At 42.7% G+C, this 27,919-nt stretch overlaps 1 protein-coding gene across 1 annotated transcript in view; it reads left to right on the top strand.

The window, feature by feature from the left end:
* The window catches only part of LOC121286156 (leucine-rich repeat and guanylate kinase domain-containing protein-like), a 56,443-nt gene that overhangs the window by 8,015 nt on the left and 20,509 nt on the right, over positions 1 to 27,919 (top strand). Inside the window, exons 3-8 of the mRNA XM_041203137.1 lie at positions 2,995 to 3,076; positions 10,233 to 10,333; positions 11,378 to 11,459; positions 16,855 to 16,979; positions 20,136 to 20,279; positions 24,527 to 24,607. Coding sequence (XP_041059071.1) covers positions 2,995 to 3,076; positions 10,233 to 10,333; positions 11,378 to 11,459; positions 16,855 to 16,979; positions 20,136 to 20,279; positions 24,527 to 24,607 — 615 coding nt within the window. The remainder of the gene's footprint in view (positions 1 to 2,994; positions 3,077 to 10,232; positions 10,334 to 11,377; positions 11,460 to 16,854; positions 16,980 to 20,135; positions 20,280 to 24,526; positions 24,608 to 27,919) is intronic.

The following is a 27,919-nucleotide window of genomic DNA, read 5'->3' as shown; positions in this document are numbered from 1 at the left end:
TAGTGTGATCAAGATGAACGTGTCACTTAACTCTTATGCCACTGACACTTCCCAGATTGTTAATTTACTGTGCACAGATTTATTAAATAGGCAACTCATGCATTATCCAGGAGAGCAAACATTTTAATCTCCTTTCCCACTGAACTGCAAGAGCATCATTATGGCATTGCTTCCTAATTTCACTGCATTGTTCGATTTTCCAAAGTTCAAGAGGCCAGCTTGACCTGTAAATACAGTTCATTAGCTTATCTGAAAAGAAAGGAGTTCTGTTCTGTGATGATCACCAGTTTTATATTATGGAGGTCAATATCCACTTCCCAGGCAGTAGTCGCAATGTTAATTTTTAAGATAAACATCTGTGATTGGTGTTAAGAGAAGGGAGACTTGGAGTATGGCTCTTCAGAGACCATGGCTACCACATCCAGACTTGGCTAGTCATACTTTTGGTACATCTATAAACAGAAATAGAGTGCAGATACAATGACCATGCAGCTATCACGATACTTAACCAGCATACCACCAGCATCTTGAAGCAGTACTTTACTTGTCAAGTCTATATTGGCTAGAGGTCCATCTTTGGTTGTTTCCTCGATGGTATGGTGAGATTGGCTGGATAAGGCTATTTTTCATCCAGTCCCTGCTATCCCAGTCCACACCAGAAGGTGAAACTCCAGTACCAACTTGTACTAAAGCCTCCCAGGAGTGTCTTTTGTGCACTGGGTCCAGTCTACTTAACTTGGTTACAGAGCTCCGGATTGCTTTCAGAACTGCAGCAGCAACTATGGTAGCTGACCTTTGCTAAAAATTTCTCCGTTAAGGAGCTGCTGCAAGGCTGACAAGCAGAGGTTTCAGGCATTCCTGGGTTGACATCCAAGGGAACACTGTCTCACTTTACCATTTAGCCACCCTATTTAAAGATCCCTTCAGGAATAGCAGCCATGGCAATGAGAAAAAAATTGCAGGGTAACGGGGGAAAGATGGGGGAGTGAGGCTAGAAGAGTTGCTCTTGCAGAGAGCTAGCATGGACACTGGACAAAATGACTTCCTTTTGTGCTGTAACCATTCTGTGATTCTGTGTTGCAGCCATATCAAGGGTGACTCATTGTACGCTAAGATAAAGGCAAAATACTGTGGATGCTGGAAACCTGAAACAAAAACAAAAAATGCTGGAAAAACTCAGCAGGTCTAACAGCATCTGTGGAGAGAAAGACAAAGTTAACGTTTCGAGTCTGTATGGCTCTGAAAAAGAGTCATACGGACTTGAAATGTAGACTCTGTCTTTCTCTCCACAGATGCTGTTAGAGCTGCTGAGGTTTTCCAGCATTTTTGTTTTTGTTGCCTTATTGTACACCCTTGGAGCCCAAGCAAATCTAGCCATACAGAAGGAAGTTCAATTTGTAATCAAGGCAAATTTGAATGCACTTTCGTTCATAACACCAGTGCAGCTAAGAAGACTGGTGCTCATCTGGAAATATTCAGCAAAGTATCTGAACTGCTCCTTTTGTGGAAGTCTCTGTCCATATGGCACAAAGAAAGTGGCTCTAATCAAGTTTCCTTCTAACCTCCTTCATTAACATCAATGGTTATTGGTTTGTGGAATGGGTAGACAAGTGGCAGATGAAATTTAATGTAGAGATATGTGAGATGATTAATTTTGGTAGAACGTGGACAGGCAATATACAATAAAAAGTACAACTTTAAAGAGGTGCAGGAGCAGAGTGACCTGGATGTGTATATGCATAAATCCTTGAAGGTGTCAGGATAAAGTCAGAGCACGGTTAATAAAGCATATAGCATTCTAGGCTTTATTAATAGGGCCATAGAATACAAAAGCAAGGAAGCCATGGTAAACTTGGTGAAAGCTCTGGTTAAGCCTCAACTGGAGTATTGCATCCAGTTCTGGGCGCCACACTTTAGGAAGGATGTGAAGGCATTAGAAAGGGTGCAAAAAAAAAAATCGCGAGAATGGTTCCGGGGATCAGGAACTCTGTTATGTAGATAGATTAGTTGGGACTGTTTTCCTTGGAAGGTTGAGAGGAGATTTGATTGAGGTATTCAAAATCATGAGGGGCCTGGACAGAGTGGATAGGGAGAAACTGTTCCCAATGTTGGAAGGATCAAGATTCAGAGGGCAGAGCTTTAAAATAATTGGCAAAAGAAGCAATGGCAACATGGGGAAAAACCTTTTCATGCAGCGAGTGGTATGAATTGCATGAGAGTGTCATGGAGGCAGCTTCAATCGAGGCATTAAAGAGGGAGTTGGATTGTAATTTGAAAAGGAAGAATGTGCAGGGCTACGGGGAGAAGACAGGGAAGTGACACCAGTTGAAATGCTCCTTCAGAGAGCCAGCACAGATATGACAGGCCAAATGACCTCCTGTGCTGTAACCATCCTGTGATTCTGTGGTTTCTGTTCAATTACATTATTCTCTACAATGAGAAACATACTCTGAACCAATCTCAAATACATTGGAAACAGTTTTTATTATGCATAAATGATTATAAGTGTCTTTGCCTATAGTGCTTCCTATCAGCGCTGATATATTCCATGCAACTTCATATCCTTGGCCAGTAACTTTTTGAAACTGATTCACCAGCAGAAGGAATAAATGTGTTGGTTGATTCCAGGATTACAAAAACTGAAGAGGAACACATTCTCAGTAAAAGCCAATTGGGGTTCAGGTGGCCTTGTACCACTTTATTCTTGTTCCTAAAATGACTTGACAACTGATTTAGTCACAGCTGGCATTGCTGCATGTGATGTATTATGGTTCAATGTATACCTATGTGTGAGTAATCTAACAATCTGACTGGTGGAGTTATTCCACGCAACCCAAAACTAAAAAGCCTAGGACAAAGGCTAGAAGCAGCCTTATGTTGGGAAGAGTTTGAGGTTTAAATTTTAAACTAAACTTTTATGTAAGATATGAATGTGTTTGTACTTCACCTTATCCAGTGGTTCTCTGCAAATAAATCCTCTTCTCTCTTTTACAGAATTGCAAACTACGTGATGTGACTATTCTTTCCAATTACACTCACCTCCAGAAGTTGGAACTTCCTTACAATCATATAACAGGTATAAATATTAAGAACAGTGCACTGGAGGAGATTTTACAACAGGGATTAAAAGGAAGTTGCAGGGACACAATAATCCAGTCCAACCTAATGCTGCTTCCCAGATGGGTTGCGCACCTAAGTGGTAAACTGGCCTTACACAATAGCACAGAGAGCCAGCTCACTTAAATAATTTAATAGCGCTTCTAGCATGTGGTGCATGACTTGTTGGGAGTGCCAAGGGATTCAGGGCTGGAATGTCAGGCCATGAAAGGCTGCCGGTTGAGAGCTGGGTTTTGTTTATTGGTGTGTCATAGAGTCTGCATTGAAGAATAGACCGAGAAGTGGTGGGGACAAGGTAAAGATGGCCTTATAAAAAGGAAAGGTCACCCTGGATCAATTTCCCCTTGCCTCTCCATGGGCATCCACTGAAGTACCCATTTCAACAAAGAAAAAATATACTTGCCTTTCACAACCTCAAACGAAGCAAAGCACTTTGCAGCTAATGAAGTACTTTTCAAGTAGTAATGCTGTAATGTAGCAGCCAATCTGTGCACAGTAAGGTCCATAAATAGCAATGTGATAATGGTCAGATAATTTGCTTTTTTAAAATAATGTTGTTTGAGGGACAAATATTGGCCAGAAGATCAGTAAGAACTCCTCTTCTTCAGAATAGTGCCATGAGGTCTTCTACATCCACCTAAGCAGGCAAGATGGGGCCTCAGTTTTACATCTCATCCAAAAGACAGCACTTTCAACATTGCAGCACTCCCTCAATTTGGGTTATGTGCTCAGGTCTCTGGAGTGAAAATTGAAACCAAAATCTGTTGACTCAGAAATGAGAGTGCAACTGGTTGAGCAATGGCTGATGATAATTTTTATGTGTTTGAAGTGCTGCTCAGGGAGTTTTTTATTTTATTCTTTCATGGATAACGAGGGTTGCTGGCAAGGCCAGCATTTGTTGCCCATCCCTAATTGCCCTTTAGAAGGTGGTAGTGAACCAAATTTTTGAACCATGGAGTCCATGTAATTATAGGTAAACGTACAATGCTAAATAGTTATACTGTTTAAGGGGGGTGGGACAGGTGAAGCTGGATAGAAGGCCAGTGATAGGTGGAGGCAAAGGAGAGAATGCAAAAGATATCATAAACAAATCGATGGCGTGTCGATGGCGTGTTGATGGTGGTGATACTGGCTAAAGGATGTGCTAAAGGTGACATTAAGAGTAGAAAGCTGGATGAGCAAGTGACAGATGGCCCAAGTGGGAGTGGGGATTGAAATAGGCTAAAAGGTGGGGATAAAACAATGAATGAAAATAAATTTTAAAAATAATAATAGAAATAGGTGGGGAAAAAATATATATAAAAATTTTAAAATAAATATTTGAAAAAAGGGGATCAAAAAGGGGTGAGGATGGAAGAGAGAGTTCATGATCTGAAATTGTTGAACTCACTGTTAAGTCCAGAAGGCTGTAAAGTGCCTAATTGGAAGATGAGGTTCTGTTTCTCCAGTTTGTGTTGAGCTTCACTGGAACATTGCAGCAGGCCAAGGATGGATGTGTGGATATGAGAGCAGAATGGTGTGTTGAAATGGCAAGCGACAGGAAGGTCTGGGTCATGTTTGCAGACAGGCCGAAGGTTCCTCAAAGTGATCACCCAGTCTGCGTTTGGTCTCCCCAGTGTAGAGGAGATCACATTGGGAGCAGTGAATGCAGAAGACAAAATTGAAGCGCTACTTCACCTGAAAGGAGTGTTTGGGCCCTTGTATGGCGAGGAGGGAAGAGGTGAAAGGACAGGTGTTGCACCTTCTGCGATTGCATGGGAAGGTGCCATTGGAAAGGGATGAGGTGTTGGGGGTGATTGAGGAGTGGACCAGGGTGTCCCGGAGGGAACAGTCCCTACAGAATGCTGACAGGGGGGTTGAGGGGAAGATGTGTTTAGTTAGCTAACATTTTAATTGACAAACCGAGGTGAAGGAACAGGTTCCTTGTGCACCACACTAGACCCTTCATGCATCATACTAGAACCTGTATGCATGACACCACTTTAAATTCCAGCTTGGCATCATGACTTCTTGATTACCCTTGGACAATATAAATTGTGAAGTAGCAATTATGTGACAGGAAGCTTGGGATTTAAAATAAAACTTAAGTTAACTTTTGTCTCTGATACGTTCTACCCTGAAGTGCAGTGACTGATGTTATGTGGATAAAAGCCTGTAGATTACAGGAAGACAAGCAAACAAAGTTGGGGGGTGGAGTAAAGGCACAGAACAGATTTGATGTCCAAGAGAAAAAGGACTTAAGAGCAGGATGCAGTGACATAGGGAAGAATGTGCGGAAACGTATATGTGAAGTTTAAGAGGAACAAAAGTGAAAAATTCAGAGAACCAAAGCCATATTAATAAAATAGCATGAGATAATGCTTTTGACAAAGGAAGAGTAGAGATTAAAGGGGAGAGAGTGGCCTGCTATAAAGATCACCATCGTTTTCTCATGCCCAGGAAGCATCTCCAGTAGATTGCTACCTCTGATAAGTGGATGGAATCACTGTTAGAACATAAGAAATAGGAACAGGAGTAGACCATTCGGCCCCTCGAGTCTGCTCCGTCATTCAAAAAGATCATGGCTAATCTTCTTGTGTTTCGATTTCCACGTTCTCATCTTACCCCGATAACCTTTGATTCCATTGCCTAACAAGAATCTATCTACCTCTGCCGTAAAAACATTCAATGACCCTGCCTCCACCACCTTCTAAGGCAGAGAATTCCAAAGTCGCATAACCCTCTGAGAGAAAAAATTCTCATCTCTGTCCCAAAAGGCATCCCCTAATTTTAAAACAGTGCCCCCTAGTTCTGGACTCACACACAAGAGGAAACACCCTTTTGACATCCACCTTATCAAGGCCGTTCAGGATCTTGTGTACTTCAATCAAATCACCCCTCACTCTTCTAAACTCCAGTGGAAACAAGCCCAGTCTGTCCAACCTTTCCTCATAAGACAACCTACTCATTCCAGGTATCAATCGAGTAAACCTCCTTTGAACTGCCTCCAATGCATTTACATCCTTCCTTAAATAAGGAGACCAAAACTGCACGCAGTATTTGAGGTGCGGTCTCACCAATGCCCTGTATAACTGAAGCATAACATCCTTTCTTTTATGGTCAATCCCTCTCGTAATAAATGATAGCATTCTATTAACCTTCTTAATTACTTGCTGTACCTGCATACTAACCTTTTGTAACTGATGTACTAGAATACCTAGATGCCTCTGCACCTCAGAATTATGCAGCTATTCTCCATTTAAGTAATATTCAGCTTTTTTCTTCCTGCCAAAGTGAACCACTTCACATTTTCCCACATTAAACTCCATTTGCCAGACCTTTGCCAACTCACTCAACCTATCTATATCCATCTGCAACCTCCTCATGTCCTCTTCACAAAATACTTTCCTACCTATCTTTGTGTCATCTGCAAATTTAGCTATAGTGTAAGTCGTAAAAAGTTGAGGCCCCAGTACAGGAACCTGTGGAACTCCACTCATCACATCTGCCAATCAGAAAAAGACCATTAAGACAAAAACAGAAACAGAAATACCTGGAAAAACTCAGCAGGTCTGGCAGCATCGATGGAGAAGAGCACAGTTGACGTTTTGAGTCCTCATGATCCTTCAACAGAACTAAGTAACAATAGGAAAGGGGTGAAATATAAGCTGGTTTAAGGGGCGGGGTGTTGTTGGGACAAGCAGCCAGTAATTGGTGGAGATAACCAAAAGATGTCACAGACAAAAGGGCAAAGAGGTGTTGAAGGTGGTGATATTATCTAAAGGAATGTGCTAATTAAGAGTAGAAAGCAGGACGGACAAGGTACAGATAGCTCTAATGGGAGTGGGGTGAAGGAATACTAAAAGGGCTAATAGGTAGAGATAAACAATGGGTGGAAATACATTAAAAAATAATGGAAATAGGTGGAAAAAGAAAAATCTATATAAATTATTGGAAAAAACAAAAAGGAGGGGGAAGAAACGGAAAAGGGGTGGGGATGGAGGAGAGAGTTCAAGATCTAAAATTGTTGAACTCAATATTCAGTCAGGGAGGCTGTAAAGTGCCTAGTTGGAAGATGAGGTGCTGTTCCTCCAGTTTGCGTTGAGCTTCACTGGAACAATGCAGCAAGCCAAGGTGCAAGGTGCAGTGTTGAAATGGCAAGTGACAGGGAGATCTGGGTAATGCTTGCTGACAGACCGAAGGTGTTCCGCAGAGCAGTCACCCAGTCTGCGTTTGGTCTCTCCAATGTAGACCGCATTGGGAGCAGCAAATGCAGTAGACCAAATTGAGGGAAGTGCAAGTGAAGTGCTGCTTCGCTTGAAAGGAGTATTTGGGCCCTTGGACGATGAGGAGGGGGGAAGTAAAGGGGCAGGTGTAGCAACTTCTGCAATTGCATGGGAAGGTGCCGCGGGAGGGGATTGAGGTGTATGGGTGATGGAGGAGTGGACCAGGGTGTCCCAGAGGGAACAGTTCCTACAGAATGCTGACAGTGGGGGTGAAGGGAAGATATGTTTGGTGGTGGCAGCATGCTGGAGTTTGCAGAAATGGTGGAGGATGATCCTTTGAATGCGGAGGCTGGTGGGACCCTATCATGGTTCTGGGAGGGAGAGGAAGATTTGGGGGCAGAGGCGTAGGAGATGGGTCGGACACCGTTGAGGGCCCTGTCAACCATTGTGAGTGGGAAACCTCGGTTAAGGAAGAAGGAAGTATTGTCAGAAGCACTGTTTTGGAAAGTAGCATTATCGGAACAGATGCGACGGAGGCGAAGGAGCTGAGAGAATAGGATGGAGTCCTTACAGGAAGCAGGGTGTGAGGAGCTGTAGTCGGGGTAGCTGTGGGAAATGGTGTGCTTATAATGAATATTGGTGGGCAGTCTATCACCAGAAATTGCGACAGAGAGGCCAAGGAAGGGAAGGGAAGTGTCTGTGATGGACCATGTGAAAGCGATGGAGGGGTGGAAATTGGAAGCAAAATTAATAAATTTTTCCAGATCCAGATGAGAGCATGAAGCGGCACCAAAACAGCTATCGATGTACTGGAGAAAGAGTTGTGGGAGGGGGCCTGAACATGACTGGAACAAGGAGTGTTCCACATACCCCATAAAGAGACAGGCATAACTGGGGCCCATGTGGGTACCCATAGCCACACCTTTTATTTGGAGGAAGTGAGACGAGTTTAAGGAGAAATTGTTCAATGAGAGAACAAGTTCAGCCAGACGGAGGAGGAGGAGTGGTGGTGGTGGATGGGGATTGTTCAGGCCTTTGTTCAAGGAAGAAGCGGAGAGCCCTCAGACCATTCTGGTGGGGGATGGAGGTGCAGAGGGATTGGACATCCATGGTGAAGAGGAGCGATTGGGGCCAGGGAACTGGAAATTGCTGATATGATGTAGGGTGTCAAAGGAATCGTGGATGTAGGTGGGAAGAGACTGGACAAGGAGAGAGAGAACGGAGTCAAGGTAGCAAGAAATGAGTTCTGTGGGGCAGGAACAGGCTGACACGATCTGTCTGCCAGGACAACCTTATTTGTGGATTTTGGGGAGGAGGTAGAAGTGGGCTGTCCAAGGTTGGGAGACTATAAGGTTGGAAGCTGTGGAGGGAAATTCTCCAGAGGAGATGAGGTCAGTGACGACCCTGGAAACAATGGCTTGATGGTCGGTGGTGGGGTCATGGTCCAGGGGGAGGTAGGAGGAAGTGTCTGCGAGTTGGTGCTCAGCCTCTGCGAGGTCGAGATCAATACACCAGACAACAACCCTCATCAGCAGGTTTGATAACAAAGTCAGGGTTGGACCTGAGAGAACGGAGTGCAGCAAGTTCATAAGGAGACAAGTTAGAGTGAGTGAGAGAAGGAGAGAAATTGAGATGATCGATGTCACGCCGACAGTTCTCAATGACAAAATCAAGCGCAGGTAAGAATCCAGAGGGAGGGGTCCAGGTGGAGGGAGAATACTGGAGGTGGATGAAAGGACCTGTTGAACAGGGGGAGGACTCAGGCCCAAAGAAGTGAGCACAGAGACGAAGACAGCCGAAGAAGAGTTCAGCATCGTGCAGAGCCCAGAATTCATTGAGGTGAGGGCACACAGATATGAAACTGACTCCTTTGCTGAGTACTGAATGTTCAGCATCAGAGAGGGGGGGGCGGTCTGGGGGTATGGTGAATACACGGCGGGGGCTGGGATTAGAAGATGGGATGGGGTCAGAGGGATGGGCGGGGTGGAGGGTTCTGGATAGGCGTTGGTATCAATGAGTTGTTGGAGCTTGCGTTCCTTAGCACCTGAAAGAAAGAGAGAAAGTTTCTTGTTAAGGTGTCCGATGAGACGAAGAATAAAATGAAATTTGGAGGCAAGGACAGCTTAGAGATAGGGTGAGTCAGTGCTGCTGGAGGGAGAGGTTCACTGTGTTCATATAGCAGCGTATGGCACTGAGTGTGGATCTCAGTCCGAGGAGCATTTTATGTCCCAGAGATGCCTGTAATCCTGGGAGGATTCGAAACATGTGGGATGGAACTTCAGTTGGAATCCACGTGGGGTAAGTCAGAGACAGAGACAGTCACTGAGGAAGGAAATATGGCTGTGAAAGCGAGTTTTAGGAAACACCTTATCAAACACCAGGAGAGAAATGGAAAGCAATGAAGGTGAACATGGCAAATGAGACAAGCAGAAATTCTGTCGGAGAGAAGAGCAGTACTTCTTCAAGGTAGGCATCCCTGGAAGAGAAGTAGCAGTGAAGAATGCTACATTGCTTGTTCCCTCCCATCTCAATTTCTGTTTTTCCTTTGTTCCATTAGTTGGTGAAAGAAGTCTTGATTCTAAACATTTTTTTCAATAAAATATAATTTGATATGATGCTTCCTTTTCCATGACCTGTTACTCATACATGGGGATGAAGAGCAAATTGTCAAGATTGCTATTGCACATTCAGATCTGATTGCTGTGCTTTGAGCTGCCAATTCTACAATAAAACCACGACTTCTATGCATTTTGATAGGGCCTGCTTTTGTTTCAAAGGCAGCTGCAAGTAAACCACAATGAAACAAAATAAATCCTAATAAAATGTATTTTAAGAGAGTTCCATTTCAGTTAATTGTGAAATGCATTACTCAAGTTGCTTCTCTTCTGAGCTTACTTTTATGATTTATAGATTTGCGCTGTGTAAGTCTTATGCCCTACCTGTTGCAGCTGGATGCCTCCCACAATGCGTTGAACTCATTTGCTGACCTAAACCTACCTAAAACTATTAAGGTAAGCCATTTAGTGGCTCTTTAACAAATTAAGGACCATCCAGTTTGGGCAGGATTTTATCCAAAGATTAAGGCAAAATAAATAATATATAAACAAAGGAGATGTGAATGAATTCGATAAAGAAGCTATTGATTATGCATTGTCCAGTTTATAAAAGTGCATTACTTTTATTTAAACTTGGGGGGAAAAAAATGTCATATACTTTTATATATTTGTTTGACTAAGTTCACATTTGTGTCAGTTTGCTAAGCTTACCCCACTGGCAAGAACCAGCTGTACATGTTTGGAAATCTTAGGCAGAGTGTCTGTGATTTCCTGAGATACACATGAGGATTGGCTGCATAACAAGTTCTGATTATACTGTGCTTCAGAGCATTGAACATTAAAGACTGACCTTGAAGGCCAGTGACACCAGAAGAGGTTTTGAAGGAGCAAAGCTTTAATCCAGCTCCCAATCTTCAATCCTAAATAAATGCAGCAACGATCAAGTTGCAAACCAAGAATAATATAACAACTAAATTTGATTATTATGGGTTGGGAATTTGGTAACCTTCTTCAAATAATAAAAAAAAGCAGTGATGGAGGTGAGGGTGTAGAGTAGAACAGAACCAAGAACAGTTTATCTATTTCAGAGGACAAGACGGCAAGGTCAAGTACTTCATAATCAAATAGTAATCTTCCATTCTACACTCCTGTGCAACTATAATGCCCAAATTGTTTTCAGTTATATTTTTATTCAAGAAGTTTGCCCTTGTATTCTCTGGGATGGTTCGCAATTTCTTATTGTTCAAGAAACATTTCTTAACTCTTTGTTCGTTGAAGTTTTTCCTACCACATTTCATTAGTGTTTATCACTGGAATATATTTTCGCCATACAATTACATACACTCCGTGCTCATTAAATATATATTTTAACATTGTCAAGCCATGTTTAAGTGTTGGTGTCCTGAATGTGGGTGAAATAGTTTGACTTAAAGTTGTCTCAGGAGATGAACAGCACCCAGTTATATTAAAGACAAAGTCACTGTTTATTTTACATTGCAGGAAATTGATCTTTCCTACAATCAGATATCTGAAATGAAGGAGCTGTTAGACTATCGCTTCCTCCTCAAGTTGAATTTGGACAGTATCCTTTACTGGTTTACCACATTTGGAAGAAATATTAAGGATAGCTCTTTTTTTATTTTGAAATATTTCCTTATTTTCTTGGATTACTATTACTTAGTCTTATCATTCCAGGTATAGGTCCGAACGACAGTGAAATTGAAGTGATCTCCATCATGTGAGTGAGGAATTGATAGGCTGAATGAGGCTAACTGAGTAGAGGAAGGCATAGAAATCAGGGAAGAAAGATTGGGAATAATTATTGTGTAGGTTTAAGTTACTGACGTTGAGGAGGTGTTTAGTTTGCAAGTTTAGTAGGGAAAATAGGGAAGGTATTTTAGGAGAAAAGCCGAAAAGAAAACGGTGATTTTGAAGGAGAGGCTGAGATGGAGATAAAAAATGAGATGCTTGAATTAGAAGATTTTTTAAATTCATTGATGGGATGTGAGTGTCACTGGCTAGGACAGTGTTTATTGCCCATCCCTAATTGCCCTTGAGAAGGTGGTGGTGAGCCGCCTTCTTGAACCGCTGCAATCCATGTGGTGTAGGTACACCCATAGTGCTGTTAGGGAGGGAGTTCCAGGATTTAGACCCAGCAGCAATGAAGGAACAGGGATACATTTCCAAGTCAGAATGGTGAGTGGCTTGGAGGGGAACTTCCAGGTAGTGGTGTTTCCATCTCTCTGCTGCCCTTGTCCTTCTAGATGGTAGTGGTCGTGGGTTTAGAAGGTGCTGCCGAAGGAGTCTTGGTGAGTTCCTGCAGTGCATCTTGTAGATGGTACACACTGCTGCCACTGTGCGTCAGTGGTGGAGGGTGTGGATGGGGTGCCAATCAAGCGGACTGCTTTGTCCTGGATAGTGTCAAGCTTCTTGAGTGTTGTTGGAGCTCTACTCATCCAGGCAATTGGAGAGCATTCCATCACACTCCTGACTTGGAGTTCATTGACAGGTTTTGGGGAGTCAGGAGGTGAGTTACTCATCGTATGATTCCTAATCTCTGACCTGCTCTTGTAGCCATTGTATTTATATGGGTGGTCCAGTTCAGGTTCTGGTCAATGGTAACACCCAGGATGTTGATAGTGGGGGATTCAGCGATGGTAATGCCATTGAATGTCAGGGAGTGATGGTTAAATTGTCTCTTGTTGGGCCTGGTCATTATCTAGCACTTGTGTGAACAAAGAACAAAGAAAAGTACAGCACAGGAACAGGCCCTTCGGCACTCCAAGCCTGCGCCGATCATATTGCCCATCAACTAAAACATTTTGCACTTCCAGGGTCCGTATCCCTTTATTCCCATCCTATTCATGTATTTGTCAAGCTGCCTCTTAAACACCACTATTGTACCTGCTTCCACCACCTCCTCTGGCAGCGAATTCCAGACACCCACTACCCTCTGCGTAAAAAACATGCCCCGCACATCTCCTTTATAGTTTTCTCCTCTCACCTTAAATCTATATCCCCTAGTAATTGACTCTTCCACCCTGGGAATCTGGCTATCTACTTTGTCCATGCCACTCATAATTTTGTAAATTTCTGTCAAGTCGCCCCTCAATCTCCGTCGCTCTAGTGAGAACAATCCGAGTTTCTCCAACCTCTCATAGCTAATAACCTCCAGACCAGGCAGCATCCTGGTAAACCTCCTCTGCACCCTCTCCAAAGCCTCCACATCCTTCTGGTAATGTGGTGACCAGAATTGCACGCAGTATTCCAAGTGTGGCCTAAACAAGGTTCTATACAGCTGCAGCATGACTTCCCAGCTTTTATACTCAATACCTCTGCCAATGAAGGGAAGCATGCCATATGTCTTCCTGACTACCTTATCCACCTGTGTTGCCACTTTCAGTGACCTGTGGACCTGTACACCCAGATCTTTCTGCCCGTCGATGCACTTAAGGGTTCTGCCTTTTACTGTATAATTCCTACCTGTATAAGACCTTCCAAAATGCATTACCTCCCATTTGTCTGGATTAAACTCCATCTGCCATTTCCCAGCCCAAATCTCCAACCGATCTATATCCCATTGTATCCTTTGATAATCCTCATCACTATCTGCAACTCCTCCAACCTTAATGTCATCGGCAAACTTACTAATTAGCCCAGTTACATTTTCCTCCAAATATTTACATATACTACAAACAGCAAAGGTCCCAGCACTGATCCCTGCAGAACACCACTAGTCACAGCTCTCCATTCAGAAAAGCACCCTTCCAATGTTACCTTCTGTCTTCTATGACCAAGCCAATTATGTATCCATCTTGCCAGCTCACCTCTGATCCCGTGCGACTTTACCTTCTGTACCAGTCTGCCATGAGGGACCTTGTCAAAGGCCTTACTGAAATCCATGTAGATAACATCCACTGCCCTTCCATTGTCGATCATCTTTGTCATTTCCTCGAAAAACTCGATCAAGTTAGTGAAACATGACCTCCCCTTCACAAAACCAAGCTGCCTCTCACTAATATGCCCATTTGCTTCCAAATGGTAGTAAATCCTGTCACGAAGAATCTTCTCCAATAATTTCCCTACCACTGATGTAAGGCTCACCGGCCTGTAATTTCCTGGATTATCCCTGCTACCCTTCTTAAACAATGGAACAACATTGGCCATTCTCCAGTCTTCTGGGACCTCACCCGTAGCCAGTGAGGATACAAAGATTTCTGTCAAGGCCCCAGCAATTTCTTCCCTTGCCTCCCTCAGTACTCTGGGATATATCCCATGTGGCCCTGGGGATTTATCCACCTAAATATTCTTCAAGATGCCTAACACCTCCTCTTTTTTGATCTCAGCATGATCCAGGCTATCTACACACTCTTCCCTAGACAAATCAGCCACTAAGTCCTTCTCTTTGGTGAATACTGATGAGAAGTACTCATTTAGTATCTCTCCCATTTCTTCTGGCTCCACACACAGATTCCCACCTCTATTCCTGAGTGGGCCTACCCTTTCCCTGGCTACCCTCTTGCTTTTTACATATGTATAAAAGGCCTTGGGATTTTCCTTAATCCTGGTTGCCAATGACTTTTCGTGACCCCTTTTAGCTCTCCTGACTCCTTGCTTAAGTTTCTTCCTACTTTCTTTATATTCTCCACGGCTTCATCTGTTCCCAGCCTTCTAGCCTTTACGAATGCTTCCCTTTTCTTTTTGACTAATCTCACAATATCCTTTCAAGGTTCCTGAAACTTGCCATACTTATCCTTCATCCTAGCAGCGTGGTACGAATGTTACTTGTGACTTGTCAACCCAAGCCAGGATATTGTTCAGGTCTTGCTGCAGTTGGATGTGGACTGCTTAAGTATCTGAGGAGCCACGAATGGTGCTGAAAATCAGTGAAGTCCCCGCTGCTGACCTTATGATGGAAGGAAGGTCATTGATGAAGCAGTTGAAGATGGCCGGGCCTAGGACACTACCCTGAGGAACTCCTACAGTGATGTCCTGGACCTGAGATGATTGACCTCCAACAACCACAACCATCTTCCTTTGTGGTAGGCATGACTCCAACCAGCAGAGAGTTTTTACCCTGATTCCCATTGACCTCACTTTTGCTGGGGCTCCATGATGCTACACTCGGTCAAATGCTGCCTTAATGTCAAGGGCAGTCATTCTCACCTCATCTCTGGAGTTCGGCTGTTTTGTCCATGTTTGAACCAAGGCTATTATGAGGTCAGGAGCTGATTGACCTTGGCAGAAACCAAACTGAGCATCAGTGAGCAGGTTATTGCTAAGCAAGTGCCGCTTGGTAGCACTTTTGATGACCCCTTCCATTACTTTATTGATGATGAAGAGTAGACTGATGGGCGGTAATTGGCCGGGTTGGTTTTGTCCTGCTTTTTGTGTACAGGACATGCCTGGGCAATTTTCCACATTGCTGGCTAGATGCCAGTGTTGTAGCTGTACTGGAACAGCTTGGCTAGGGTTGTGACAAGTTCTGGACTACAAGTCTTCAGTACTATTGCTGGAATATTGTCAGGGCCCATGGCCTTTGCAGCATCCAGTGTGCCTTCAGCTGTTTCTTGATATCACATGGAGTGAATCGAATTGGCTGAAGACTGGCATCCGTGATGCTGGGGACCTCCGGAGGAGGCCAAGATGGATCATCCACTTGGCACTTCTGGCTGGTTGCAAATGCTTCAGCCTTCTCTTCTGCACTGATGTGCAGGGCCCCCCTGTCATTGAGGATGGGGATATTTGTGGAGCCTCCTGCTCCAGTGATTTATTTAATTGTCTACCACCATTCACGACTGGATGTGGCAGGATTGCAGAGCTTGGATCTGATTTGTTGATTGTGGGATCGCTTAGCCCTGTCTATCACTTGCTGCTTATGCTTTTTGGCACGCAAGTAGTCCTGTGTTGTAGCTTCACCAGGTTAACACCTTATTTTTAGGCATGCCCTCCTGCACTCTTCATTGAACCAGGGTTGCTTCCCTGGCTTGGTGGCAATGCTAGGGTCAAGAATATGCTGGGCCATGAGGTAACAGATTGTGGTTGAATACAATTCTGCTCCTGCTGATGGCCCACACTGCCTCATGGTTGCTGAGTCTTAAGTTGTTAGATCTGTTTGAAATCTATCCCATTAGCCTAGTGGTAGTGCCACACAACACATTGGAGCTTATCCTCAATGTGAAGATGTGACTTCGCCACCACAAGGACTGTGCGGTGGTCGCTCCTACTGATACATGGGCAGATGCATTTGCGGCAGGCAGGTTGGGGTGAGGATGAGGCCCAGTATGTTCCCTCACCACCTGTCGCAGACCCAGTCTCGCAGCTATGTCCCTGAGAACTTGGCAAGCTTGGTCTGTTGTGGTGCTACTGGACCACTCTAGGTGATGGATATTGAAGTCCCCACCCAGAGTATATTCTGCACCCTCGCAACCTTCAGTGTTTCCTCCAGGTGGTATTCAACATGAAGGAGTAGTGATTCCTCAGTTGAGTGGCCACGGGGAAGTTGTGGGGGTGCGGGGTGGGTCGGGGGGGAGGTTGGTGGTTGGGGGGCGGGAGGGGTGGGGGAGGTTGGTGGTGGGTGGGTGGGCATGGAGGGAGGAGGTGGTGTGTAGATGCCAAGGGGGATGGGGACATGGGGTTACGTGGTAATCAGCAGGAGGTTTCCTTGCCCATGTTAAGGTACACTACCATCCCACCAAGTTAAATGTCCTTCCTGCCTCCAAGCTTGTTACCAGAGAGAACAGAAGTTACTGCCTAATTGTGGAAAAGGCATAAATGGAGGAAAATTCTCCCTTTCCTTTTGGAAATAAATCCCAGTAGCTGAATACTACAGTTCCGAACCCTGCAGTTCCCCTGATCTGCAGCATTGGTAATGAAATAAAATTAATTGGACTGGCAGGATTTACTCAGACTGCAAGCTTTACTTGGGATTTAAATTGTTCATTATTTCTGGTGTATTCTTCTTTATGAGTTCACAGACAATCAAATCCAGGCAATTGAAGGCTTGAAGGACTGCCTAAGTCTCAGGTACCTCAGCCTTGCAGAAAATACGCTTTTGAAAGTTAGTGGCTTGGACAATTTGCCAATTAAATTCCTTTGCCTAGTAAGTTTTGACTTTATTTAGCCTTGTTCTTTGTCTCTTTCACTCTTGTCTCTTGTCTAGAGGTATGAGGAGCAATCTTTAAACGTTGCCCATTGTTCCTGACATTTCTGATATTGCAAAGAGTGGCTGGGAGAAGCCACAGAGTATACTCTGAAGGCAATGAGTGTTATTAATAAAACTAAAAATTTGTTGGGCTTGACAAGCCAGTACCTCTTCCATTGATCATCCTCACCATATCCTTCCATTCCTTTAATTTGCAGGAACACATCTAATTGTCCCTTGGACCAATTTATATTGTTTGCTTCAATGGTCAGTATTTTCACCATGCACAGTCATCTGCTCCTTTTCTTTCTATCAATGTCAAATGTGCATTTTCTAAAAGAACGGGAGCAAACTTTAACAATTACTAATGTTTCATAACATTGCCGCAAAGTCAGTTCTGCGCAGTTTGGGGCAACATTTTTGGAACCCACTTCCCATACTATTTTTAACGTGGATGGGACCTCCAGATCCAATATGCACGGGCAGCATTTTCCTGTTGGTGAGTGCGGGGGGTGGGGGGATGTCCCGATGTCACCGTGCATCATTCTGATCCTCAGTTCAGCAGACGCACAGCGGAGTCGGCTACGTGCCCACCGAACTGTCAAAGGCCTATTAAGGCCTGTTAATAACTAATTAACTGAGCTGCCTGTCTAACCTTCAGGTTGGTGGGCAGGCGAAGAGCCCAAGTGGCCTTTGCCTATTTCATGGAACCTCATCCATAGGTGGTATGAGGTTTCATGAAGTGTTTAAAAAAATCACTAAATTTTTTTCCAAAATTTCATTAACATGTCCCAGCTCATGTGACACTGTCACATGAGGAGACATGTTTCAAAAGTTTAAAAATCCTTTATTTAAAAGTTTGATACTGAAACAAATCTCCCTGAAGCACCTCCGTGTCTCAGGGAGATCTCTGCGCTCTTTCGCACGCGTGCGCAATAGATCGCAATGAACCACTCAGGGAATCCCTCCCACCTGCACAGGGAGCGCTCAGTGTTTCTGGGCCCATGTCACGATGGGCGGGCCTTAATTGGTTCACGCCCGCCCCTGCACAACCCCCTAAATGGGGGGAAATTTTTGGCCATAGTTGGAGGTGATGCTATGTTGCAGTATTTGGAGCCCAGATGCTTCCCATATCATAACAACAATTAGCTGTACTTTGATTTTAGCCACTTAAAAGCCTCAATTGGCCTAGCAGTGGGAAGGCTGGACTTGACCTTTCCTTCCCTGGACTTAATTATGGGAGTCAGGAAAGTGAATGGCTCTATACCTTTTGCCTTCCTGCACCATTAAATGCCCACCCTCGCCTCCCAGCCTGCTCCCGGTGGTGCCATTGCATTCTGTCCATAAATATTGGCTGCAAGATACCATGTGGTGTGAGAAATGTAACTGGAAGAGAAAAAAGATTTCCTAAATCTTTAATGAATTATTAATTCCTTGAAAATATATATTTTTAAGAAGTTTTTCGAAGAATCAAGTACAAAGATACAAATGCAATAATCACTTTCAGATAGTTTGCTGATTGGTCATATTTCCAATTTATTGGGAGCTCAGGTGTCAATTAAAGATTGTCCAGGCCCACAGAGCCCTTTGGCAAATTTCAAGTGCTGAAAAAATACCTTTATTATATTCAAGTCTTTATTAAGCTTTTAATTGGAAATGCCATCATGTTAAACAGCCTCCAGAAAGCTGCCACATAATGCCATATGTTCACTGCAGTGAAGGGAAGTGTAAGTACTCTTTAAAAAAAGAGGACTCAAAGGAGTCTGGATGGTTGAGCTCGATATTGTGACAGGTAAGCACTCATCCTGAATATGTGCCAAGTTTGTGCCCTTTTTATACTGACTAGTGTTACAGATATTGTAATACACACAGTTTTCTGCACTGGAACTTTACATATATTCCATTTTGTGAGAGTGGACATGTTGGGATGACACAGCAGCAATGAGTCTTTTTGCACTTTTCACTTTTAAAAGTCACTGGCAGTGCTGTGTTGATTGACCTGTTCATGGACCGATTGTGACATTTCTTATGGTTCGCAGAATTATAGATTATTAAGGTACAGAAAAACAGGCCCTTTAGCCCATCAATTCCATGCTGATGTTTTTCTCCACATAAGCTACCTGGTCTAATCCCACTCTCCTGATTGACCCACTTCTTTTCAATATTCCCCTTTTTCAAGCAGCCATCAAATTCCGTAAGAATTACTTCTGGACTCAGCTTTAACAATGACCCAGAGTTTCACGTTCCAACTATAAAGATAGTTTTTTAATTCTTATTATGCTTATCTTAAATTTGAGTTTCCTCATTGCAATTCATTTTACTTTACTTTTATTATTTATTTTATTTGTAGCCCTTCGGAACCTTGAGGATGTCTCTCAGGTTGTCCCTTAACCTTCACTACTCCAGTGAAAAAAAAGCCCCAACTTCTTAAAAGCAAAATACTGTGGATATTTGAAATCTGAAATAAAAACAGAAAATGTTGGAAACATTCAACAGGTCTGGCAGCAGTTGCCAGACCTGCTGAGTATTTCTAGCATTTTCTGTTTATATTCCTGACTTCCTGATCTCTCTTAACAGTAACCCATGATTTCTGGTACTCTCCCAATGAACCTATCCTGTATCCTGTCCATTGCTTTAAAGTCTTCCTACCATGAACACCTGAAAACAATAAATATTACGCCGACTGTTTAAGATCTTGGCAAGTTCCACGTTACCTTCTTGCTTTTGTATTCGATGCCTGTAGATTGTAAACTCGGGATTCTGTTTGCCTTTTTGATGCCTGCTTCTTTTTCATTGTGCGTGTATCCACTCCCCAGGTCCTCCTGCTCCTCTTCTCCATTTAGGATTTTATCATTTATAACATAGAGAATGATGTACCTGATTCAAAAAGTTATTGAGTTAATAGCTCCTTGTCTTTTATTTCTTTGTTACGGAGCATAGCTATGATCTTTTTTAAATGCTGAATGTAACTATGCAACTGAGTCCCTGAGAAGATGCAAAACTATTTGTATAAAAGCAGGCCATCTGACAATGCCATGGGGAACAGAAAATCAAGAACAAATTATCTCAAGTTGCCAAATATTTTCCACTCCTATGTTTGTAATTTATTCACAGCGAGGTAACAAGATCACAAATGTGAAGGGACTGGCAAAAATGAAACGCCTGCGCAAGCTTGATTTGTCAAACAATAAAATAGAAACTTTGAATGGGTTGGAGGACCATAACCTGCTGGAAACCATCAATCTGGAGAATAATGAGGTAAAAACTTACACTAGTCTTGATAATGGTGACCATGACAACATTGATTGTTGTAAAAACCCATCTGGTTTACTAATGTCTTTATGCAACCCGAGACCCAGAGCAATGTGGTTGACTCTTAATTGCCCTCTGAAATGGCAAGCCACTCATTTCAAGGGAAATTAGGGATGGACAACAAATGCTGGCCTTGCCAGTGACACCCACGTCACTGAAAGAATAAAAAAAAGTAGGAATGCAAGGTTTACGGAATTCCAATCCTACCTGATATATTAATTAAGTTGTATTTACGTAGTTGTGTACAGTTCTCAGTAAGTGAATTCCTGTGCAGCTAATCATTATGGTGTCTACAGAATGCACACGTTGAAAAATAGGTATATTGTGACTGAGTTAATGTCTTGGTAAACATGAGGTGGGTTCCTTTAGCTGAATTTTCTGCTCTATAAGTAAAGGATATTGGTCTTGTTAACTGAAACATCTTTCCTCTTTTGTCACTCAATATCAACATCTAACATTTCTAAAACAAAAACAGAATTACCTGGAAAAACTCAGCAGGTCTGGCAGCATCGGTGGAGAGGAAAAGAGTTGACGTTTCGAGTCCTCATGACCCTTCATCAGAACTGTTCTGTTGAAGGGTCATGAGGACTCAAAACGTCAATTCTTTTCTTCTCCGCCGATGCTGCCAGACCTGCTGAGTTTTTCCAGGTAATTCTGTTTTTGTTTTGGATTTCCAGCATCTGCAGTTTTTTTGTTTTTATCTAACATTTCTAAGTTTAGTACATGATGAAGCAGATGCTAATTAAAGCTTCTTCCAAATTGCAACATCAGTATACCAGTTACAGCTCTGCACCCACCAATGATCCATAACTCCAACCTCTAGAGCACCATCCTCTCGGGCAGCAGGATATTTCAATTTCCTACACTTGCCATTGCTGCTTTCCTATGAATGAAATTACCACATGATGACCCATCCAAAGACACTGTGAATGCTGAAAATCTGAAATAAAAACAGAAAATATAGGAAATGTTCAACAAGTCTGGCAGCATCTTTGGAGAGAGAAACAGAGTTAACATTTCAGATTGATGACCTTTTCATCAGAACCTTGGAAAGCTAGAAAATGTAATAGCTTAGCTTAAGCCTGAACTTCTGGTATCAGTTATTTGAAATCTCCACCTTGTTCCCACTCTGGTGTCTCTGATCTTGACCTTGATCCTGTAGTGTTCCAATAAAGCTCATTGTAAGCTTTAGGAACAGCAACACATATTTCTGTTAGATACCTTATAGCATTCTGAACTCAACAGTTAAGTTCAGCAATTTTTGATTGCAACTTTGGCATCCATTTTGTTTCCTTCTTCTTTGCTGATTTTGGTTTTTCACTCATTTCTCTTTTTTATCCTTTGTTTTTCTTTTGGATGGCAGCTATTCATGAGTCTGCCATTCACACCTCCTCTAGGCATATCTTTTTGTCATAACGTGTCCCATTACCGTTCCCTTTGCCCTTGCACGATGAACCCGTTTGTCATTTCATCTCTCCTGCCTTCCACCTTATCCTTTTCTTCTTTTTCTCACCTTCTCTGCTTTCACTTCCATAAAACCTGTTACACTTCAAACTTTTCCCGGTTCTGATGAAAGATCGTTGACCTGAAATGTTAACTCGTTCCCCCTCCACAGATGCTACCAAAATTGCTAAGCATCATTTTCTGTTTTTATTACCAAATGATGAGTTGTCTTGTGCTGTGGACCCATGCTTGATATGAACTGAAAGCAGTTCCACCTAAGCAAATTTCACATGGGACCCTATAATAAGGAGAATCATTCATCTATCAATCTGTGTGGGTGATCAAACACAAACCCCAAGCATTGGAACATAAAAAATCAGAACAGGAGTAAATGATATGGTCCCCTGAGTCTGCTCTGCCATTCAATATGATCATGGCTAATCTTCTGCCTTATTTCTATTTTCCTACCCATTTCCAATATCCCTTGATCGCATGAAAGATCAAAATTCAGTCTATCTCAGCCTTGAATATTCGCAATGACAGAGCATCCACAACCCTCTGGGGTAGAGAATTCCGAGGATTCACAACCATTTGATTGAAGAAATTTCTCTTCATCTCAGTCCTAAATGATTGACCCCATATTCTGAGACTCTGCCCTCATATTCTAGATTCCCTAGCCAGGGGAAACAACCTCTCAATATCCTGTCAACCCCCTTCAGAATCTTGGATGTTTCATTGAGATCACCTCTTAAACTGAGTGAATGAGATTCTCCTAAACTCCCGAGAGTATAGATCCAATTTACTCAGCATCTCATCATAGGATAACCCTCTCATTTCAGGGACCAATCTAGTGAACCTATCTATTCAGTCCCTCCATCATACAAGTCTTCAAAGGCACATTAACATGTGTCTTTACTATCATCCTTTAAATATATATTCTGGCAACTGTGTAACTGGCAACTGTGTAAATATTTTTCTGAACTGAAATTCAATATTGTGTTATGACACAGCAGTTGGTAAAGGTTCAGTTGTTTAAATCCCAGAGGGAAACTTGAAACAATTGTCATAATCTATATTTTCAGTTGGTATGTTTGGGATGCAGCTCTGAATTCAGGAATAAGATCACCGAGCATCAAGAGGGCTTTTATTTAAAACTAAATTAAACATTTATTAATTTACAACAAATTAAACACGTACATATGCCTATGAATTACTGCCATAATAACTTTTAAACAAATTCTCAAGTTAATCACTCCCAGATAAATCTCTACCAGGGCAACTGTAACCCATAGGCTTTAAACAGACACCAAGCAAAGCACATTTGACCTTATGAATTCAAATTGAGGTTCCTTGCAATTTGGTTCCTTTGTAGACATAATTGTAGGCTTACAGGCTGGTTAGATCTTAAATGCCTTTGACTAACATACACACACACACACAAACTCCTTTCTGTTTATACCTAGCTTTTCCTTTGAATGTAAGTTTTCCATTGTATCACCAGGTTTTTAATGTTACACCTCCTAACACTAATATCCTTGCATTCCACAAATGTTATTAGTAATGTAAACACATTGCTTGGCATCTCCCAGCTAGGTGCAAGATTTTACCCCTACTCTAGAATGCTTTATTCAACAAATGCAAATTTACACGTTACTTTCTCCTCTTTACGTTTATTAACATCTCAAAACTACTGTACATCAAAGCACCCGGACTATCTGGCTTTAATCCAATTAAGACACACACAGTCAAACTCATTGACACAGACCCCACTACAATTCAATTTTAAAAATAATTTCCAATAACGTTACAGACAATACCTCTTCATGACATTTGCAATGTCACAATTTTCTGCAAAAACCTGGGGCTGGATATTTGTTGCTGGGATGGAGTTAGAACAGAGGCTGGCAACAAAAAAAAGGTGCCAACGTCATGCATGATGACGTCCCGCCTTCATTCCTTACTCTGCTAATCTTTGCGAGGGCGGTGGGGAGAGCAGGGGAAGGGCGGGAATGTGAAGTCACCCTTTTTGTTAATTGGGTGCATATAGGTATTAAGCAGCTCCTTAAGACATCGCCTTCTAAAATCTTGAAATTTTCACAGGGGTAGGTGGCCTTTGAGAGCTGTGTAAAGCTGTTGGGAAAAGGATTGGCAGTGTGGAAAAAAGTTTTATTTGATTGACAAAAGTGGAAATTTTGAAGAAAATCTAATCTGTAGCAAGGAAATTTTAATAACATTAACATTTCCTTACCCTACCCCAGGTTCCTGCACCTCTCCACCTGCCCTGGCCAATTTGAAAATTCAGATGCTTTCACTTTTTCTTAAACCGTGCACAGATGATTTGGGTCAGAACTTGGCTTGCTTCCCTGGTGTCCCACCTCAATTCCCACCCCCACTCCTGACACCTCATCAATTAACCCATTGCCTTCATGAAAAATTGGAAACTTTATCTGCTTCCTGTCTGGGGTGGGAAACAAATCTGTCTGCTGTGCCCCAGCACCTCAGCCGAAATCCAGTCCTTGATGTACCCCCTCTCCTAGCTTCCTGGTGGCTTAAAGAGATGGGACCATTCTTCTGTCAAATTAGAAACAAACACAATTAGCATAACATTTTTCTAGCTTAATGCTGCTGATAATTTTTGACCTGTAGCATAGAAGTATTGATAATCTGTTAAGACATCCAGTGCCATATAAAGATCTAAGAGATGCTTAAAAATAGGTCTTTGTTCATTATATTGACTTTTGTCTCGTCAGATCAGAGATCTGAGTGAAATTAAGCACATGCAAAACCTTGAACTTCTAAGAGTCCTGAATCTACTACAGAACCCAATACAGGTACTGGGGAAGGAGAGGGGAAGTTGGTGATTGGAGCAGTGGGAGGTGTGGGGGCGGAATTCAGCAGATTGACTTCCTTCGCCAGCCACGTGGATGAAGAACTGGCTAAAATTCAGCACTATGTAGGTATATTCATATAACTGGAGACAGGTATCTTTACATTGTCATTGCATCAAATTCTACATTTTAATTGTAAAGATCAAAAATGTTTAGAAAAAAGCTGGTTCATTGGAATATTGTTCCTTTCAATTCCAGTTGATGATTAGACATTAAATTCACGGTATCATATTACTTAAGGTGGTATCTTGCAAAAAATAAAATAACTTAACCAAAGTGTGCCTGTCCGATATCATGGCTGTCTGTTTCAAACAAGTATTACCTATAAATTATTTATGATGTAAGCAGGTGTTAATGATATCACAGCAGCTATTTCTAGGCTGCTATTGTTAACCATAAAAAGTAGATAAGCAAGGACATATTAAAATCTATGGTATCCTGTTCGTCACTAATTTTTGAAATAACTATACTTTGGGACAAAATTAGTGCTATGCTCTTGATTACATTGTTGAAACAGCAGTCAAAAACTGAATTTTGATTCTGCCAAAAAGCATCAAGTGTTACTGTGATGCTAGTGGAATCAGTGGCCATCCTCAAGGTTAATTAGACTTCAGTACTACTATTGTCATTACAAGGCAAAAGCTTCTATTTTGAATCTTGTCAGTGTAAGTGAAGAGCTCTATGGTGAAGTTCAATAAGTTAGGGGGAAGCTGAGCCGAAGCCTTGCCATCACTGTGCTCCTTTTGTCTATGACATCTTTGGCAGTCTCTTCTTGGTCTCCACCTATCACTGGCCTCCTGTCGAGCTCTATCTGTCCCACCCACCCCCCTCTACCAGCTTATATTTCATCTCATTTCTATATGTCTTAGTTCTGATGAAGGGTCATACGGACTTGAAACGTCAACTGTGTCCCTCTCCGCAGATGCTGTCAGACCTGCTAAGTGTTTCCAGGTATTTTTGTTTTTGTCCTTGCCATTACTGCCTCACCTCAGCCAGCACAAATTCTTCCTTGTTCTTCATCAAGTTTATGGGAAATTTTTAGAATTTTTCAAGTCTCTGTGATTGCTGAGGGAGCAAATCAGTCTCCCAAAGGTCAGTGTCCTTAACCAATTCAAAACATCCAGGACAACCAGGTTTTTTCAAAGCTGCAGAAAAGAAAAGGAACTGGAATCCATGTTTTGAAGAAAAACTTTTCAAGAAAACTTATCAGAAAGAAGAATTTAGGTTCTGCATATGAATACTTCATTAAAAATGTTATTCAGTTTTTTGCAACATTTGGTTCCACTCATATATTTTAATTAAATCAGGATGTTCTCATTTATAACATGAATATATTTATTTATTTGAAATGGCATGTTTCAGACTTAGGATACATTTTTATTTTTGTCTGCGATGACATATGCTTAACTGTTTTTAAAAGCTCATCTGCATTACATACTTAATGTGAATTTTAAGTTATTAATCATCTGCATTTCTTTAATTTTAGTTCTGATCTGTGTTGCAGATATATTTTAACTATTAACTGTGCGAGGTATATTCTTCCCCTGCCCTCAAAACCCAGTATTCCTGCTCCACTTGAAGCTAAACTACTCTTGTAACCTTGCCCAACTAACTGCCTTTTAATGAATGATCCTCAAGTGCATATGTCAGTAATCTATCGTACCCTAAAGGCAAAACAAAAACAGAAATACCTGGAAAAACTCAGCAGGTCTGGCAGCATCGGCAGAGAAGAAAAGAGTTGACGTTTCGAGTCCTCATGACCCTGCGACAGAACTAGGTGAATCCAAGGAGAGGGGTGAAATATAAGCTGGTTTAAGGTGGGGTGGCAGGGGGGGAGGTGGGGGCGGGGGGTAGGTGGGTGGTGGTGGTGGAGAGAAGTGGAGGGGGGGATGTGGTTGTAGGGACAAGCAAGCAGTGATAGGAGCAGATAATCAAAAGATGTCACAGACAAAGGAACAAAAGAACACAGAGTTGTTAAAGTTGGTGATATTATCTAAACGAATGTGCTAATTAAGAATGGATGGAAGGGCACTCAAGGTACAGCTCTAGTGGGGGTGGGGGGGGCATAAAAGATTTAAAAATAATAGAAATAGGTGGGAAAAGAAAAGTCTATATAAATTATTGGAAAAAACAAAAGGAAGGGGGAAGAAACAGAAAGGGGGTGGAGATGGAGGAGGGAGTTCAAGACCTAAAGTTGTTGAATTCAATATTCAGTCCGGAAGGCTGTAAGGTGCCTAGTTGGAAGATGAGGTGCTGTTCCTCCAGTGTGCATGGGCTTCACTGGAACAATGCAGCTAGCCAAGGACAAACATGTGGGCAAGAGAGCAGGGTGGAGTGTTAAAATGGCAAGCGACAGGGAGGTTTGGGTCATTCTTGCGGACAGACTGCAGGTGTTCTGCAAAGCGGTCGCCCAGTTTACGTTTGGTCTCTCCAATGTAGAGGAGACCCCATTGGGAGCAACGAATGCAGTAGACTAAGTTGGGGGAAATGCAAGTGAAATGCTGCTTCACTTGAAAGGAATGTTTGGGCCCTTAGACGGTGAGGAGAGAGGAAGTGAAGGGGCAGGTGTTACATCTTTTGCGTGGGCATGGGGAGGTGCCATAGGTGGCGGTTGAGGAGTAGGGGTTAATGGAGGAGTGGACCAGGGTGTTCCGGAGGGAACGATCCCTACGGTGTGCCGCCGGGGGGGTGAAGGGAAGATGTGTTTGGTGGTGGCATCATGCTGGAGTTGGTGGAAATGGGGGAGGATGATCCTTTGAATGCGGAGGCTGGTGGGGTGATAAGTGAGGACAAGGGGGACCGTATCATGTTTCTGGGAGGGAGGAGAAGGCGTGAGGGCGGATGCGCGGGAGATGGGCCGGACACAGTTGAGGGCCCTGTCAACGACCGTGGGTGGAAAACCTTGGTTAAGGAAGAAGGAGGACATGTCAGAGGAACTGTTTTTGAAGGTAGCATCATTGGAATAGATGCGATGGAGGCGAAGGAACTGAGAGAATGGGATGGAGTCCTTACAGGAAGCGGTGTGTGAGGAGCTGTAGTCGAGGTAGCTGTGGGAGTCGGTGGGTTTGTAATGGATATTGGTGGACAGTCTTTCACCAGAGATTGAGACAGAGAGGTCAAGGAAGGGAAGGGAAGTGTCAGAGATGGACCATGTGAAAATGATGGAGGGGTGGAGATTGGAAGCAAAATCAAGAAATTTTTCCAAGTCCCGACGAGAGCATGAAGCAGCACCGAAGTAATCATTGATGTACCGGA

This window comes from Carcharodon carcharias, chromosome 13 (assembly GCF_017639515.1).
Source record: "Carcharodon carcharias isolate sCarCar2 chromosome 13, sCarCar2.pri, whole genome shotgun sequence".
NCBI lineage: Eukaryota > Metazoa > Chordata > Chondrichthyes > Lamniformes > Lamnidae > Carcharodon > Carcharodon carcharias.
The sequence above is the reverse complement of the archived record's forward strand: the minus strand, read 5'-3'. Positions and strand labels throughout refer to the sequence as shown.